At 41.1% G+C, this 19306-nt stretch overlaps 1 protein-coding gene across 5 annotated transcripts in view; it reads left to right on the top strand.

Moving 5' to 3' along the window:
• ARHGEF28 (Rho guanine nucleotide exchange factor 28) overlaps nucleotides 1-19306 on the top strand; it is a 246277-nt gene that overhangs the window by 165474 nt on the left and 61497 nt on the right. For 4 of the 5 annotated variants that reach the window (XM_053291271.1, XM_053291268.1, XM_053291269.1 and 1 more), the window contains 11 exons: nucleotides 1680-1812; nucleotides 3439-3494; nucleotides 6362-6416; nucleotides 7213-7360; nucleotides 7849-7970; nucleotides 9381-9521; nucleotides 10731-10981; nucleotides 11805-11927; nucleotides 13065-13182; nucleotides 17084-17338; nucleotides 18092-18168. In XM_053291271.1, the coding sequence (XP_053147246.1) occupies nucleotides 1680-1812; nucleotides 3439-3494; nucleotides 6362-6416; nucleotides 7213-7360; nucleotides 7849-7970; nucleotides 9381-9521; nucleotides 10731-10981; nucleotides 11805-11927; nucleotides 13065-13182; nucleotides 17084-17338; nucleotides 18092-18168 (1479 nt within the window). The remainder of the gene's footprint in view (nucleotides 1-1679; nucleotides 1813-3438; nucleotides 3495-6361; nucleotides 6417-7212; nucleotides 7361-7848; nucleotides 7971-9380; nucleotides 9522-10730; nucleotides 10982-11804; nucleotides 11928-13064; nucleotides 13183-17083; nucleotides 17339-18091; nucleotides 18169-19306) is intronic. The other variant, XM_053291270.1, reaches the window with a different exon arrangement.

Below are 19306 nucleotides of genomic sequence, written 5' to 3'. Positions count from 1 at the left end.
TTACTGAATGGCAAAAATTTAAATTCTACTTCTTGTGTAAATATGCTGACCAGGATCTATGTATTTAATCCATGGTTCTCACAAATGCTGGTGCTTCTGGGATTTCCACTTCCCACGGCAATCACCTGAATGCTGCCTCAGAGGGTCCTCCCATCTGGGAAAAGCTTTTTAGTTGAGCAGGAGGCTGTGGCATAAAAGAGAATCCCTGGTATATGTGCAGAAGCCCCGTTTGTAGCCTTTTGGATCCTGGCCTGCCTTGATACCACTAAAGAATTGACATTGTACAGGATACAGAGGTAATCCTGTATTCCCAGCCCAGGAAGCCTACCGTTTTAGTCTGGATCTACATATTCAACAGAATGCAGTGTAACTATAGTGGTAGGGTTGAGCTAACAGTCTTGCCTTGGACCACAAGTGTGTGGGGTGGGGGGAGGGAAAGAGAGATTTTGAATGTTCCTGTCTTGCAGCAGAGAGAAAGTAGAATCGTTTAAAATATTAATTTGTTCCATTTAAATCCCATCTTTCTTCCATCATGGAACTCAAGGTAGCATACGTGGGTGAGGGGTGTCCCTCAGGTAGTGGTCCATCCAGGCACTGACCCAGACCTAGGCCTGATTAGTTGTATCATTTGCCTTCAAACCATGCCCTGCCTTGGATACTTTCTTCCCGATATGCTAGTTGTCTGATTGTAGGAAGTTTGCATTAAAAATCATGTTCTATCCCTGCAGTCTGAAGCACTGCAATCTTCTCTACAATCTCATTCTACTGAATACGTTGATCTGGCTTTAAATATTGGAAGGTGAAAATATTCCTTGATACAAGGAATAACAAGAACAGATTTCTAGAGTGGCACCAGATGTGCACTCATTTGTATTGCTGGAGTGAGTCATATTTTTAGTGGGGAAAATATATTGTAAGTGACTCTCAGTGATAAGAATATTCACCCCCCACCCCTTTTAAGCCTGTCCGATGCCATTGTTTTGTTCAGTTGTTATGGCTTTAGTTTTGGTGTCATTGTTCTTGTTATAATTATTGAGTTTTCTCTTGTTTGTTTTCTTCTTGGGCTTAGTCCCATGGGTGATTCTAGCCAATTAGGAACCACATAGTGAACGGGAGGAGATCATAATGATAAACAGTCAGTCATATTGGGCTAATTGTGGATATCACCAAGGGCAAACAAGCAGCCTTCAGGAAGCATTAACCTTGCTGTCAGTGGGTGAACATTTCTACTCCTTTTTGACACAATGCTCCAACATTCACAAAAGAAGGGTTTTTTTTTAGCACTGCCAAAAATATTTGCAAAAAAACCCACCCCCATTTTGGCTTCTTCTTGTTATTTGCTAATGGATAGTATAACTGATGGATTTCCAGGAAAGGTTCATTGGAATTTGATGTCACAATACATTAGAGAGAGACACTGAGAAAATGAGAAATGGCTGCTTGACTTTTTGGAACATTCGTTTACAAAGAAGAGAGTAGAGTATAATGGTTTTATTAGATTTAGCAACTCCCTTGCTCCTTGTGAATGAGACAGTGGGTGACCATGAGGTATACAGCTACTGTTGATATTGTAACTGCTGTTTGGAAACTGAAATAAAGATGATGGTTGTGATATTGTAACATTTTGACTGCTAATCAACTATTTGATTCTGCCCACCCCGCTTATTCTGGTTATCAAGGCAAAAAATAAAGATGCCAAAGAGAAGGAAAAACTTATCAGGCATCAATTTGTTTCTGCGACTTTTGCTGGAGTAATGCCATGTTTCGCATGCGAAAAACCACTTTTGGGGAAAGAGTCATTGCAGTGTTCTTGTAAGTAGCTATATTTTTTGTTATATTGATATTTGAAACCCACAAGGTTTTTTAAAATAGAAAATTGTACGTATTTTATGTCTCTGTTTGAAAATAGTTTCTGTTCTGGAACATAGGAAGCTGCCATATACTGAGTCAGACCATTGGTCTATCTAGCTCAATATTGTCTTCACAGACTGGCAGCGGCTTCTCCACGGTTACAGGCAGGAATCTCTCTCAGCCCTATCTTGGAGAAGCCAGGGAGGGAACTTGAAACCTCCTGCTCTTTCCAGAGTAGCTCCATCCCCTAAGGGGAATACCTTACAGTGCTCACACTTCTGGTCTCCCATTCATATGCAACCAGGGTGGACCCTGCTTAGCTAAGGGGACAAGTCATGCTTGCTACCACAAGACCAGCTCTCCTGGCAATACATTTAAACTGAATAAGTTCAATTTACTTTGAGTTTAAGGATCAAACTGTATGCAACGGCGGATAGGATTGGGACCATGTTTTGTGGGGAGCGGGCAATTTACCTCCCAGAGGAAATAGTAGGGGTGTGCACGAACCCCAAATCATGGTTTGGTTCAAATTAGATTGCCTGCCGCTGAACCGGTTCAGTTGAACTGACCAGTTAAGAAGGAACCTGACAGCTCTTGATGCTGGTGCAGATGTAGCACTTCATTGCAGTGAACACAAGAGAGGAGAATTTGCTCTGGAGAGAGGCTGTGGGGAGGGTCATGATTCCATGGCTCAATCCTCAGTGTTGCATCTGCTCTGGCTCTGTAGCTTGTAATGCAAATCAACATTACCACACCAGCACTGGGCCACCTAATGGTGCAGCGAGAAAGTAACTTGCCTAGGGAGCAAGAGGTTGCTGGTTTGAATCCCCACTGGTATGTTTCCCAGACTGTGGGGAAACACTTATATTGGGCAGCAGCAATATAGGAAGATGCTGAAAGGCATCATCTCATACTGTGTGAAGGATGTCAATGGTAAACCTGCTGTACTCTACCAAAGACAACCACAGGGCTTTGTATTTGCCAGGAGTTGACACCAACTCAACGGCACAACTTTAACTTTATAGCAGCATTATCACATATGGCATGGTCAAGGTTGCAGATTTTGTGTACCTGCCGTCATACCCTGCTGGCTTGCATTTGTTATTATGTGTTGAGTTCATTATAATGAAAAGATTATAATGTTTTATGTTTCATTTATATCCTACTTTTCTACAGTAATTGCACACAGTGTAATGTAATGATTTTTTAAAAAAGTATTTTCATTGTCTACAGCATTCAGAAGGCAGGAAAACCTTTTAGTGTGAGGCCATTCTCTAACTAAATGTTACTGGAGTGATTCAGGGTGGGTAGCAGACACGTCTCCTTCATAATGTCTAGTGTTGGCCTTAGATGCAGAAGGTGATTCTTTGTTCCTTCCATGTAGGACTGAACATGGGGTGTATCTTTTGCCTCTTCAGATGGTTTTTGCCTTTTGAAGAAAACAGCTGATAATCACACCTGAAGAACACATTAAAGCATGGATTAGATCTGCTGAGGAGGAAATCCATAGTCTCTTAAAATAAACATTCGTAAAGTGAAACTCTTGTCATAAGTCTTATGTTTTGAGATAGCTTTTTTCTCTTTCAGATTGCAATGCAATTGTGCATAAGAGTTGTAAAGATTGTGCTTCAGCTTGCACAAAAGTAAGTTTAACTCCAGAGACACGATTGTATATTGTTAACTGCTTCTCATTTCCTTTGCAACCCCTCCCTGCATTCTATCCATATTGTATCTTTTCTTTATGTCATCCATAACATGAGAGGCTTTTGCTCCATTATCTCAAAATGATTTGATTGTAATTTATTTATCCTCATGCTTGTGTGCTTCCTTTCTGTGAAAAGAAACCCCAAGGCAGCGCTCAACAAGAAAAGATATGCAAATAAATTCAAAACAATCAAAGTTAAAGACATCAGAAATGAAAAATAAAAGTGTACAGCAAAAAGTAATGAACTATGAGAGCAAAAGGTCTGCAGCAGCATAACATCCCATTGTGTCCATGATTATAAAAATCAAGACTCATTGGAAAAAAGTTGTTTAGACCATCCATCTGAAGATAGATCAGGATGAGGCCGGATGGGGCTGCTTGGGGAGCAAAATCCAGATCCCAGTATTTATTAAACTCACCTCACTCAGCAGTGACAAAGGAGACAAAGCAGAGCCTCCCCCAATTATCTGAGAGGGCAAACTCATGGGGGAAGTCAGTACATAGGAAGCTGCCATATACTGAGTCAGACCATTGGTCCATCTCGCTCAGTATTGTCTTCACAGACTGGCAATGGCTTCTCCAAGGTTGCAGGCAGGAATCTCTCTCAGCCCTATCTTGGAGATGCTGCCAAGGAGGGAACTTGAAACCTTCTGCTCTTCACAGAGCGGCTCCATCCCCTGAGGGGAATATCTTCCAGTGCTCACACTTCTAGTCTCCCTTTCATATGCAACCTGGGCGGACCCTGCTTAGCTAAGGGGACAAGCCGTGCTTTCTACCACAAGACCAGCTCTTAACCCTATAACCCTAGTACTTTAGATACCCTGTACTTAAACCATTTAAGTCTCAAAAAGTTATAACTAGCACCTTGAATTGGGCTCAGAAATGAATCAGGAGCCAGTGTAGAGCAAATAAAACTCAAGTAATACTCTCTGAATAACAGACCCCAGATAGCAACCATTTTGATAGGCCTCACTCAGAGACTAGAAGTTCCAGGAATTCTAAACCATTGCAGGTAATGTTATGTCCAGAACATTCCAAAAGTCTCCATTACTGGCTGATCTGCCCATGTCCCACACAAAGGTGCCATTAGGCCCAGACCTTGGGATGCAAGTCTGAAGCCCTGGAGGGCCCCAGTAGTGTGCCTGCCAGCGGCCAGCATTGGGAATCTCCTTCCCGCACTGCGACGAATGTGGGCTCTGCAGTGCCTTCCTTCCCTGTTCAGCATGCCAGCACCCTGTTGCTGGCCATCCAGAGGCTCTCTCCCTGCCTCCCAGCATGCTGCTTCTTCTGCTGCTCCCCCACCTTCTGATCAGCTGTTCAGTGGGTGGTTGGGGCCAGCACGGAGGACTGTGCCTGCCTCGTGGCTCTTCAGCAGCATGGGATGGAAGGTTTCCCAGCAGCAAAGGGCTGAGCTTGGAAGGCAGGGGACCACTGCTGGCTGCTCCCAGATTTGTGCAAGCCCTCTGCTCTGCTCCCCCACCACTGCCTTCTTGTGTGCTGTGCCTGCTTCATCATGGGAGCCATCCAAAAGGTGTGTGGATGGGATTATATGAGACATATATGGGTTATTCCCCACCTTGTGTATTTCTGAGATGGCTTGGCCTAGGGCTTTGATATTCAGAACAGATGTGGGGCAGGGTGGGAGGGTTCTGTATATTTAATTTGACACAGCTTGATCAATCCATTTATTTTTAATAATGGGGGGGGGCAATTAAAGTTCAAAAATTCCTATAAGTGACTTGTTTTATGGCAGAAAATTGCAAAAAACTTCCGGAACTGAAGCCACCCCCACCCTCGGACCATCATCCCATCATCCCACCCCTATGTAGAAGAATCTGCCCTTTGCCTTCATAAAAAGGGGTAAAGCACTCAACTTTTCCGCCCAAGCCTTTAGATGTCCTAGAATGGCTTGACATAGGGCTCTAGAATTGGGCAGAGATGTAGGGCAGAGTGGTGGGGCTCTGTGTATTTAATTTAAAGCAAATGGCTCATAGTTGAATTTTGTTAAATTAAAAAAAAAAGTCCTATAAGTGGCTTGTTTCATGGCAGAAAATTAGAAGAACCTCCGGAACTGAAGGCCCACCCCACTCTTGAGCCATTATTCAAACCCCATGTGAGGGAATCTGTACTTTGCCTTTATAAAAAAGCACCCCACTTTTCTGCCCAACCCTTTAGATCTCCTGGAATGGCTTGGCCTAGGGCTTTGATAATGGGAACAGATGCAGGGAGGAATGGGAGGGCTCTGTATATTTAATCTGAAGCAGATTGATATATTTGATTTTTAGTAAATTTTTGAAAGTTTTCTAAACTTTTAAATAGTTGGAATTGTGCACTTAAGAATGTGTGTGAAACCATGATATGTGTGTGTGTGAAGAGCAGGGGATGCTTATTTTGCAAGCCCTGCCCCCCGTAAACTTACTAGGTCCAAGCTCCAAAATTACCTAGTTGCACCTGTAGTTCCACACAGGGATATGACAGACCATAGAGTCTCAAGGTGAAGTTAAAGAAGCAGTGGCCTAGATGGGAGAAAGGAGGGGTATCTATTTCTCAAATATAACAAGAAATATCCATAAAAGGAGGGATGATAGAATGCCAAGACGACCCAAAGCAATTGAAACTACATAGAGTATGAAGTGACATAGGTCAGGGGAAAAGTTTTACACATCTTTTTGGATTCCTTTGGGGTGACCTATGACCTCAAATGCATAGGAGTGTGAAATAATATCTTGAAAGTCAAGTAACTGATAAAGTGTTGATTGTGTAATCAAATGTTCATTTTAACAAGGAAGCATTCTTTTTTTAAAGCAGAAATTCCAAGAGAGATGCCATTTTAAGAGCAGAACACAAGCAATCCAGACAAGTAAGCATTGTACTAAGAAAGCTAAGAGGTGCAAATCCATATTTTGTCAGATAAAATTATAATAGGAAAATAGGTAATATAAGTTTGAACACATAAGTTTGGCTTGAGCCTGTGTGATTGTGTGCTAAGTATCTGTGGGAAACAGGCATTCCTTAGAATATAGACTTTTTGAGGATGCATATCTTGAGGACGAGTTCTTCAAAAGTGTTGAGCTTTGCTGAGATTAATGGAAGTATTAGCCAAAGTGAATTTCACATTAAAATAGTCTGAAAGGCTAGTCAAGAAATATGAGTAATGAAGACTGTATGAAATTTAAGAACTAGATCTACTTGATAACATGGGTACTAGGAGTAATTTAACTTCCCCCTCTGGCACAATTCATCCTTTCAGAGTTCTAAAATCCTACAGTATTTTCAAAGGTGTATTTTAATCTGTAAAATGTTTTTACTGAGATAATCATTAATTTCATAGGCCAGCGTCCAAAAGTTCATTCAGCTAGTTCATCATCCAAGGTTGCTTTGGATGTGTATTTCTTGAGCACCAGCTCTTCAAAAACTTTTGAAACTGAGTGAAGTTGCAAAAGTAATTTGAAACATGTTATGGGAATCTGCTGTGAAAATAGAAAAAAATGGTTTTAAAAAGCCCACAGTGTGAGTGTAATCACTTGGGCATACTTTACTTTGAAATCTCAATCTAAATTTACTCTTGAAATCTCAACAATAGTTGACCATAGATAGTGATCTGGAGCACTTTGTCACAATTGTCCAAACAAGTTACCCGATGTTTTTCCTTCCAGCTCCATCATTCAGGGACACCCCACAGCCAACATTCTCCTCAATGCACCCATCTACCTCAGTACCCATTCGACTCTCCATTGTAAAGAAAGACGTCCTGCAGCAACCACACTCCTTATCCAAAAGTGTTCCAAGTACCAGTTCTGAAAGGTAGATGACACTTCCTCATGTATTGCAGAATAGGGGGTGTGCATGGACTATGGTTCGAGCACCATTTGGGAGTGAGCACCAGGAGCTTTAAGAAAGAGGTTACCTGCTCTCCGCCTCCCCATGCAGCTTCCTGCTGGGGCAGCGCGTATCCCAAGTACCCCCGTGCGGTGCCAGCATGCACATGGTGCCCATGAATGCGTGGGCACCATATGTGTGGTCAGCATGGTGTTGCTGGCCACACTGGTGACCATGCATGTGTGGACTCCATGTGCATGCTGGTGCCATGTAGGGGTACTTGGGATGCACACCACCCCAGCAGGAAGCTGCATGGGGAGGCGGAGAGCAGGCAAGGACCTGCTCTCCTCTTTCTTAAAGCCCCCGCTCCCAAAAGGTGCTCGAACAGTGGTTCATGCACACCCCTATTGCAGAAAATCTGTTGTTTTCTGAGTGAATCACTACACCTGTGTAATTTTGTTTTACCCTCCTAGAAAAAGTATGTCATCTTCTGAGCCAGATACCGATACCAGCAGTTGGCGATCCAGGTCACATTCGGAAGAGCTGTTACAATCAATAGGAACTGCTGCATCAGTTGACTCTTTTGTAATTGAAGGTATATGGGGAAAACGCTACCATTCACAAGAGGAAATGTTTAATTTATTAACAAGCAGCATAGAACTAGTACTACGTGAAAGAAAATAAGACCAAGCAAGGTGTTGTGTGTTGCAATTGTTATGTTCACTGCCCAGTAAATCACAATGAGACTGCAAATGTAAGGCGGAACTACTTTTTGGGCTCCTCTGAGTTTGAATGTCATTGTAAAAAGCTGTCCTTATTATACCTATAGCAGAAACAGTGGTGCAAATAGTGCACCATATTCTGCCCATGGGACAAATAGTCATACATGTGGCACTCTGTGCAATACACTGGGAAGTGCCCCTTCCCCTGCTGACTTTCTATCTTCATACTGTCTTGTTGGCTGTTTACAGTATTTAGAGACAGTTTATTGTAAAAGAACCAGTTGCAGGGGAGTAATGGCAGGAGAGAGGGCATGCCCTCAACTCCTGCCTGTGGCTTCCAGCAGCATCTGGTGGGCCACTGTGAGAAACAGGATGCTGGACTAGATGGGCCTTGGGCCTGATCCAGCAGGGCTGTTCTTATGTTCTTATGTCCTTGTCTTCTCCAGCATGCCTGTGACCAAACAGGTGCTTCACTTTCTCCTGTTGGGAGAAGAAAAGCTGGAGCAATTAGTGCTAATGCAAAGAACAGGATAAAAGGCAGTGGTGTTAAAAGCCACACCGATTACCATCCTGTTGCCCTTCTATTCTTGGCAGTTGTAGAATTTTTCAAAACTTGATATCAATCTGCAATAAGAAAAGCTTGTACTACCAGCTGTGTATTTGACACTGGCAGGGAGCAGCTTCCCCCCACCGGCTCCTTCAAATTGGCATTCCATTTTGGATATGTCAACGGCAGAGGTTCTCAAACATGGGTCCCCAGATGTTGGATTACAACACTCCCATTGGTCATTGTGGCCAAGTATGAGGGAAGTTGTAGTCCAGCAGCATCTGGGGACCCACATTTGAGAACCCCTGATTTAATACAGTAAAGGCTGTTCATTTTTTGTTTGATGTTTTTTTTCATGTGTTTATTTGAATTTCTCACCTAAAGTGTACACAAGTTCACATTCTCATGGATGAACATAACATGGACAATTATGAACTTGGCAATGAGAATTCCTTAACCACGGCAGCTGGAAAAGTGATGCTGCCATCATAGGAATGGTTGCTAGCTACACTGACAATCTCTTAATGCACACATTACTTTTGTCCATGCAGCTGCATGTTTGTAGCTCATAATTACTGCTTACATATATCCAAAAGGTAATAAGAACCAGCCCTAGCCACATCAAAAGTCATGTGAACTAGTCTTTGCTATAACTTAATTACTGACTAAATAAACCTTCATGTGTTCATGTTTGTATGGCTGGTGCATTGAATGATGTTCACTTTGCTTGCTACAGATGATGTAGATGCCTCTTTATGGAATGAACTCAGCACAGATGCGTTGGAGTTTGAGGCAGAATCCTGGAGTCTTGTTGTGGACCCTTCATTTTGTAGCAAGCAAGAAAAGGATGTTATCAAAAGACAAGATGTGATTTTTGGTCAGTATGTGATTGATTCTGATAAAGTTCCTTATAGCTGGATGGAGGAGATGATGTGGAATATGATATGCTAGCAAAACAAAATGAAAATGCATGCCGCTTCAGAAATCAGAATAAATATCTGATCCATGGATAATAATCAGACAAGTCAATAATATCATCTGCATGGAACCTCCAGGAAAGGGCATTAGGCTTTTGGGCTGGGCTGCCATCAATATTCTGATGACATCCAGCACATTTTCCACTGATGCCAAGGAAGTTGTAAATGTCTTTAGCCCATGTGAGCAAAGAAGCTGAAATTAAATCCGGAGAAGATGGAGGTGCTTCTGGTTAATAGGAGAGCAGAACTGGATTTAAGTGAACTACTTCTTCTGGGGGATCTATCTATCCTTCATAGATAGATCCATTGCCAGCAAGGCAATTTGTAAGTTCATAGATCCCACAACAGGGACAGCAACAGGTTTCCATTTGCAGATATGCTGCTTGAACCAAAGGACCCCCTTTTCCAGCTCTCATCCCACCTGGGCTGATAACGGAGCAAGGCACTGTGAAGTTTTCCATACTTCTTTACTGAGTACTCTTTTCCATACTTCTTTACTGAGTACTCTTTTCCATACTTCTTTACTGAGTAGAATGTGAGAGCAGCAATAGTCATGCAGCTTTTTGCTGTGTTTGTAGTTCTTGTCAGTGTCAAAGAATATATACACAGTTGTGATGATCTGTTAAATATGGTTTTATAGTTGAATGTGAATCTTTAATAGATTTCCCTCTAACCTTTGAGTAACTCATTTGGATTACAGATACCTCTCTTCCAATTTCTTTTCTTTATTAACAATGTTAACATAAATATTGCAAGATTGAGTCTCTGAGACAATCTATGAAGACACTCTTAAATGATGTTTCCTGGCATTTCCTAACTACAAGGCAAAGTTATGCCAAGGTTATTTCTCAGACCAGGTGTGAGTGATCCGTGTGCTTAAATTGGAGTGATTTCTCGGAACTATTCAGTCCTCATTTTGACATGACATATAAGGAGATCCATCTCATAAAGAACCTCCATATTTGATTGTATCAATGACTAATTTTTTCCTGTGTAAATAAACCTTTCCTTTAACAGAGCATACCAGGAAATATAACTCCATTTTGAAAACATGGCATAAGAATGTTCAGTTTGTGTATTTATCATGTACTTTCTTTCTCTTTCTGCAGAACTGATGCAAACAGAAGTGCATCACATCCATACTCTGTTCATTATGTCTAAAATATTCAGGAAAGGAATGAAAGAAGAACTACAATTGGACCACAGCACTGTGGACAAAATATTCCCTTGTTTAGATGAGTTGCTAGAACTTCACCAGCAGTTATTCTGTAGTATGAAGGAGAGACGACAGGAATCAAGTCAGGAGGGAAGTGATAGAAATTTTGTAATCAGCAGAATTGGAGACATCCTTGTCCAGCAGGTAAGGTTCTGAACAAAACTGTATTTCTGTCTTAGTGTTTGCACCAAGGGAAAAAGACTCATCCATTATAGGAGAACAAATGGGGTATCTGGATGTCTTAAGGGGTGATTAATAAGATGTGAGAATTCATTTCCTGAATGAAATTTGACATTGTCTGCTGTTAACCTTTTGGTGTTGAATGCTGGCTTTAGCATTCTTGAAATATGAAATATGTAGTGTGTATTTGATTATTTCGGCCCAAGGTCAGCATAAATACAAGAAAAAGAAACAACAACAAACAACAATAAAATACATAAAATACACAAAACATTAATGTCTTCAAATACCGTATACATGACTAATTTCATTCAAATGAAACTGGTTAATCTGAAATGCGCAGCCCGACATCTCGTGCCTCAATCACTCTAAACTGAATCTTGCTTGCTATGGAAATTTTTTTTGCTACCCTCCTGTAAATGTACTGAAATACGTAGTGGAAGTCTGTTGATATCACTATCTTCCACCCAAACCACCTGAAACTATTCTAGAATTATTGAATTTCCCAAAATGAAACACAAATTATTTAAACAGTAGAGCTTTTAAACAGAATGCTTATTTTTTTTTAATTATAGGGATGCACATCTCATTTTATTTTCTCCACATATATACTCTCATTTCTCATTATATTCAAGCAGGTGTACTAGTTATTTGATTTCTGCTAGGTTAAAACTTCCACTGACTTGAGCGTTCAGTCAGTGGGCCCTAGCTTATGGTTTGCTGTTACATTCATTGCAAGGCATTTGATATGCTAATAAACACTGTTCTAATTGCTGCTTTTTATCAGTTTTCAGAAGAGAATGCAAACAAAATGAAGAAGATCTATGGGGAGTTTTGTAGTCATCAGAAAGAAGCAGTCAGCCTTTTCAAAGAGCTGCAACAAAACAAAAAGTTCCAGAATTTCATCAAAGTAAGTTGGTAACACTAGATGAGTTACTGCTGTAAGAAAGAATCCATAATCCGAATTAAAAAATTATTATTTCCATACCGGGGAACACTTTTAAAAGAATCCGTCTTTAATTAATGAAATTTTGTTGGCACAAGAATTACAACCACAAAAATATCTTGAGGGGTTGGGTTGGGTTCCATTCTATAATGCGGTGAGACTTCTGCAAAGGCTGGTGCAAAATAGTAACTTTTGTTCCCATTAGATTGTTGCAGGGGTGGGGCAGGGAGCACAACCTAACAACTTTCATGTTTGAGTTCCGTGAATTAATCACTAATAAGTTTTAAGACTGTGTCTTCTGTTGTCTGAGGCTGATGAAGTACAAGCTAAACATGAAAGAACAAACAAGACACAGTGGCCAGCATCCTGATTAAGTGTGCGCCTGTGCACTGGGAAGAAGCATCCCCCATTGCTGAGAGCTTCCTGAACTCCATAGCAGCAATCAGACAAGGGTGTGTGACTTTTTTGCCCATCTCTCCTTCCCTCAAAAGTGTCCCGCACTACCCCAACATGAGTCCCTGAGGGTCTTGCTGTACTTCTGGGGGAAGAAGAGATTGGAGAAAATTGCCCCTGTATTCCTTGAGTGATAGGTGCTGTGGAGCTCAGGAAGCTCTCCACAGCAGGGACCCGTCTTCCCAGCATGTGGTCACATGCATAGTCAGGATGCTGGCCACTTTCTTAGGTCTAGCAGGGGAAATTCACAACGGGTGCCCTGGGGATTCTTGTTCATAGAAGTGTTGTCTTTCTATACCATAGGCACTTTTTAAACTACGGAACAGAAGTAGTTCAGTAGTTTAAATTCAGAGCAGTTGCAGACTCGCATGCTTTATTGGCTTAAGGAAATTATTTTATATTCGAAAGCAATCAAATTATATAGATAGCTTTCTCATTGTCTGCATTTGCCGTGGCTGAATAAAGAGAATAATAGATTACTATCAAGTGGATCACACCAGAAAAAATAGAAGCCCTTCACCACTAAAAAAACCCAACCCTCCAAACCCAACAACAACAAAAAACCAACCCCAAAGAAGTTTAGCACAACTGCATATCATATACATGATACGGGGACAATATTAAAAACTTCTATCTATTTTTTTAAAGCTTCGGAACAGTCATCTTTTGGCTCGACGTCGAGGAATCCCAGAATGCATTTTGCTTGTCACTCAAAGAATCACCAAATACCCAGTTCTAGTAGAAAGGATATTGCAATATTCCAAAGGTATGCTGTAGTTTTTATTGGTATTTTATGAGAAATCCTCAAGATGTATGCAACTGAGAAGTGTTAGAAGCACCAAAATATCTTGCTTTTTTTTCTTGTATTCTAAACAGAAAAATAATATCCAGCTAACATAAATAATTCATGATAGCTTTTCACATACATGATCAGTGAACAAGAGGTAGGTTCCATGTTCTATCCAGGGATTCAAAACCCGTGGTACTCCAGATGCTTCTAAACTACAGCTCTCATCGTGCCCAGCTACAATTTATTGTTGATGGGGTTGATGGGAGTTGTAGTTCAGCAACATCTGGACTGGAGTACCACAGGTTGGGAATCACTGTGCTCTACTATGATTTTCTATAAGGGCTTATTTAGCTCTCTGCACATGAGTGAATTTCATTTAGTGTTTTTTATAATGGGCATACATCGTTGCAACTTCAACAATCCAAATCCTGAAAACCTAGTAACAGTAGGTTACGGTTAACCTACTGTTAACAGTAACTAGTTGCCTGAATTTCTATCCATATACTTTTCATGTTCCTAGACAAATGAATCTGTTGTATATTTATCAAGAATAACAATTTATAAATTTTCAAATTTCACCAGGATAGCCATGCCAATCTATAGCAAGAAGAAGGCAAAAGTGTTGCCGTGCCTTAAAATTCTTGCCGTGATAATAAACTATATGCAGAATAATCCTATGCATGTTTACTCAGAAGTAAGTCCTATTGTGTTCAGTGGAACTTATTTCTAGGTAAGTGGCTAGGATTGCTGTTTTACTTACTAATGTGCCACAACACTGTGTGTATTAAGAACATAAGAACAGCCTTGCTGGATCAGGCCCAGGGCCTATCTAGTCCAGCATCCTGTTTCACACAATGGGCCACCAGATGCCCCTGGGAAGCCCACAGGCAAGAGGTGAGGGCATGCCCTCTCTTCTGCAGTTGCTCCCCTGCAACTGGTATTTAGAGGCATCTTGCCTCTGAGGCTGGAGGTGGCCTATAGCCCTCAGACTAGTAGCGACTGATAGACCTGTCTTCCATGAATTTATCTAAACCCCTCATAAAACCATCCGAACTGTTGGCTGTCACCACATCTTGTGGCAGGGAATTCCCGAGGTTAATTATGTGTTGTGTAAAAAGTGCTTCCTTCTTTTGATCTTAAATTTCTTGGCAATCAGTTTCATGAGATGGCCCCTGGTTCTAGTGTTATAAGAGAGGCAGAAAAATTTCTCTCTATCCACTTTCTACACACCATGCATGATTTTATAGACCTCTATCATGTCTCCCCTCAGTCATCTTTTTTCTAAATGAGAAAGCCCTAGGTGTTAGGAACATAGGAAGCTGCCATATACTGAGTCAGACCATTGGTCCATCTAGCTCAGTATTGTCTTCACAGACTGGCAGCGGCTTCTCCAACGTTGCAGACAGGAATCTCTCTCAGCCCTATCTTGGAGAAGCCAGGGAGGGAACTTGGAGCCTAAATGCTCTTCCCAGAGCGGCTCCATCCCCTAAGGGGAATATCTTACAGTGCTCACACTTCTAGTCTCCCTTCCATATGCAACCAGGGTGGACCCTGCTTAGCTTAAGGGGACAAGTCATGCTTGCTACCACAAGACTAGCTCTCCTCTTGTAGCTGTGCCTCGTAAGGAAGGTGCTTTTGGCCCCTAATCATCATGGTTGCCCTCTCCACCATCTCCAGTTATTTATTTAATAACTTGTTATTTTAAAGCTGAAAGTCTGGTGAGACAATTTGTCGAATTATTCTGGGACAAGTTGACATCAATACTGATGTCAAAAGGACTGGCAGCAGGGGGCTTGTACTCATGAATCACAAACAAGATCCATAAATGTATTAAGGCCACTGCTGCTGAATCTGGACAAAAAAAAATGCAGAGCAGTTGCGTAAGACTAACAGCTCAACCTGTTTATTGCAAAAGCAAACAAGTGCTTTGGATGAATGTACTACCTGCTGTGCCAGAACATTGTGAAGAATGATGTTATGCCTATTGCTTAACAGTCAGATGCTCCTGCCGGCTATATGGGAAAGCTATGGTTTAAGACAAGGCTGCACAACTTTGGTCCTCCTGCAGATGCTGGACTCCAGCTCCCATCATCTCCGACTCTTGGCCACTGTGGCTGGGGACAGAGGCGTATCTAGGGAAAATAGCGCCTAGGGCAAGCACTGAAATTGCGCCCCCTGTCCAAACATCTGACACCCATCTTTCAGATAACTTTACCGTAATATCAGCTCAAAAATACAAGTCAAGCTCGTTAATCTTTTAATATTTCAAAAACTATTTAGCAGTGGACATAGCCAGACCAAAAAATGCTGGAAAACTACAAATTTCAGTATGCTGGGGCTCATGAAATACCCAAATACTATGTGGAGGTGTACTTGGAAAACTAAACAGAAGTGCCTGTCTAATTCTCTACTATGCATTGTAGCATCACTATTACATAAGTTTTAAAAATAAATGGAGAATATGACTTTTCCCAGATATTCTGAAAATAATTAAAGGATATGCATTGTAAACTGTATTCACTGCTTGGAATATATTCAAATATTTCAGAAAGACAGTTAAAATGAGAGAAAGAGAGGAAGAAGCTCCCAGTGGGCCTTAATACTAAGGATTTCACACTGATTCAAAGACAAACTCACCATTAATATTATTGACATCACATTTAACTGACTTATCATAAGAAGCAAAGTAAGAGCAACTGAATACAATCCTAGCTCATAAGTTTCAGCTCAGTATTCACAAGCCCTGATTCTCTGTACATAGTGCTAATCTGAATATGTGTTCATTGACTTATATTATATTAATTTTTAAAAATTATTTTCCTTTAGCCCCTTTGGGGGGCTTCCTAAAGGCCATGGGGGGTCTTCAAAGGTTCCCCCTCCCCCCGCTGGCCTCTAGGGCCTCACAGGGACCATTTAAGCATGTGCAGTAGCCATTTTTTAAAATAATTTTTTTTCAAAAAAGTGGCAGCTAGAAACAAAATGGCCACCATGCATGCTCAAATGGCCTCTGCAAGACCTGGCATGGCCTAGGGCCTCACAAAAGCCATTTGAGCATGTGCGGTGGCCATTTTGTTTTCATTGGCCATTTTTAAAAACAAATTTAATTTTAAAAAATGGCGCCCCCCTTCAAGTGGCACCCGGGGCATGTGCCCTGCCTGCCCCACCCTAGATATGCCCCTAGCTGGGGATGAGGGGAGTTGTAGTCCAGCAACAGCTGGAGGGCCAAAGTTGTGCAGCTCTAATTCAGGATATGCACTTCAGATATAAAAGTGTGTGTGTGTTTTAAATGTGCTCCACAGCTTGATCCAGTGATCTCTGATGCCATGAGTTTAAGTGCAGTCTCTTCTCCTTTTTCCCCTGCAGCATCTGTGGAGAAAAGCCCCTTCATCTTCACAAGTTTATGCTAGTAGTTTAGTTTAGCAGAGGGTGCTGGTGGGTTGGTGAGTTTTTCAAAAGACAAGTGGGAATAGTATTGCATGGCTCTGCTCCATTAGCATTCCATAGGATGCTGCTTTATCTGTAGTCGAGCATCGAAGTAACGAAATATGTGGAAAGGCTAGGCTGCCTTTTAAAAAATCTTCACTGCTGTAATTACTATCTGAATTACTATCTGCAGCTATGTTTTCAGCTAGTTGATTCAAAAGTATTTGCACTTTTTGAATATTCATACTGGAAAACAGGTCCTCATATTTATGCTTTCCAGTGAAAGCACAGAAAAAAGGCACAGAGTTGTACATTGAATCAGCATTTTTAATAAGGCAGCATCATGCACAGAAATAATTTGAAAATGCTATCTCTGGTTTTCTTCCCATTCATTCAAATTATTTAAGGAGAAATTACTTTCCCTGATTTCTGACACTTTTTTTGTTTTATGCAGAAGGAACAAAAGAACACCAAGACTTATGTAAAGCTCTTTGCCTCATCAAGGACCTGATTGCAGCAGTTGATTTGCAAGTCAATGAATATGAGAAAAAACAAAAATTGATGGAGATCCTTAGTAAGATGGAAAATAAAACATACACCAAGTTGAAAAATAGCCATGTGTTCAGGAAACAGGATTTGATCAAGAAAGAGAGGACTCTTCTGCGTGAAGGTGTAGTCTACTGGAAAACAGCTACAGGGCGTTTCAAGGGTACTTGAAATCTTTTAATTGCACTCTTGCACTCTTTTAATTGCTTGTACTCTTTTGTACTCTTTTAATGACTTGTACTCTTGTAATTGCAATAGCATATTGTTAGGGATGTGTATGAGCCGTTTGTGCAGGCACGGGCAGGGCGGAGAGCAGTTCCGTGAAGGAGCAGACAAGCAGGTCCTTACTAGGGATGTGCGCGAACCTGTTCTGAGGCCCTTTTAAGGGCCTCAGAACTGGTTTGAATGACCGGCTGTTTGACAGGTTTGAAGGCGGTGAGGGGGCGTACCTTTAAGGGCGAGGGAAGGTGTCCTTACCCCTCCTGCCGTGTTTCCCCCGCCGGCACTTCATTTTAAAAGTGTCTGTCAGGGTGGCAGCGTACCTCCCTTCCGCCCAGTGTCCTCTTCAACCAGAAGTAACAGGAAGTACCCGGGCGCACGTGCACATGCAAACATCCACCAAATACTCTTAGGAAATGGATGTGATACGTAACACTTGTACGGGCTATTTTGCCTTGAGACTCATCCTAGCAAACCATTTTAAAAGTCAGAATTCTATTTGTTCTCTAAGATAAGTGAACAAACATATTTATAATATTTTTTAAATATTATCTTGGACTTTCTGAGGTAGATCACGGTGCCTTGCATGCATTTTTGTTTGCTGAATCTGTTTTTAAATTGTATTAATTAATTTTCATGAATTTGACAGAAAGTAAAAAAATTAATCTATGATATCTCTTCTCTTTCCTTTTAAAAGATATATTAGCTTTGCTTCTAAACGATGTGATGCTGTTTTTACAAGAAAAAGATCAGAAATATATCTTTGCAGCTGTTGTAAGTATGAATGTCTAAACATTAGGCTGTGTGAAGCTGTGGGGGCCTATCTGAGTTCAACCCACTTTGACTTGCTTTGAGCCCAAAGTGAAGCACCATCTGGTGGGGGTGAAAGTGGGCTCAGATCAAAGCAAACCAGGCTGAACCCTTCAGCCTCTCGGAGCTCTGCTTTGGCCCACCCCTCACCCCACTCCTAAAACTACTTACTGGGGCCAGCAGGGGACTGGAGAGAAACCTCTTTTCTTCCTCTTGACTCCCCACCATGAGGGAGCAAGCAGCCACCTTCTGCGGCTTCACTTTTAAAAGGCTGTGTTCTTTTCCTTTTCCCGTGGAGTCCATGGAATGGTGTGTGTGCGCTTAGGAGCTGTTGTCTTTTCTGAGACTACAACCATTGCTGATCTAACAGGGGCCGAGATGGGGCCAAAGAGAGCCAAGGCAAATAGGGGACCCTTTGGAAGCTCTGAACTGGCCCCCAAAGAGAAGCAGGGCTGCTTTGTACAGGCCTACTAAGCATGTTGATTTTGTCTTTGGTGGAATAGTGGTGATGGTGGTGGTGATGATGATGATGGAATAATGATGATGATAATGTAAGATCTCTCTCTCTCTCTCTCTCTCTCTCTCTCTCTCTCTCTCTCTCTCTCTCTCTTATGTAAGATATATTTTTATGGAATTGTGTTGCTGTGTATGTTATTGCTTGTAAGCCACCCTGAGTCCTATGGGAGTAGGGCGACATAGAAATCTAAATAAATAAATAAATATAATAATAATAATAATAATAATAATAATAATAATAATAATAATAATAATAATTACTTTATTTATTAGCCACTCCATAACAAATTGTTCTCTGGGTGGCTCTCAACACATTAAAACATCAAATAAAAAGACATGACACATAAAATCACAACAGATACACACATACATTCACAAAATACAATACAAAACAATTTAACACTTTTTAATAGGTCAGTTTTAAAAATCAAATTTAAAAATAAAAATATTTTATCTTAACTGTATATTGTAATTATTCATAACCAGACTTTTCCACTTGTTTGTTGTACCTATGGATGTTTTATTATCACACATATATAATAAAACCTTTTATCAAGGTGACAGTAATATTTATTGTGTTGAGTCT

The sequence above is a fragment of the Hemicordylus capensis genome, chromosome 2 (genome assembly GCF_027244095.1).
Source record: "Hemicordylus capensis ecotype Gifberg chromosome 2, rHemCap1.1.pri, whole genome shotgun sequence".
Taxonomy (NCBI): domain Eukaryota; kingdom Metazoa; phylum Chordata; class Lepidosauria; order Squamata; family Cordylidae; genus Hemicordylus; species Hemicordylus capensis.
Note: the sequence above shows the minus strand (reverse complement) of the source record. Positions and strands in the feature narration are given on the sequence as shown.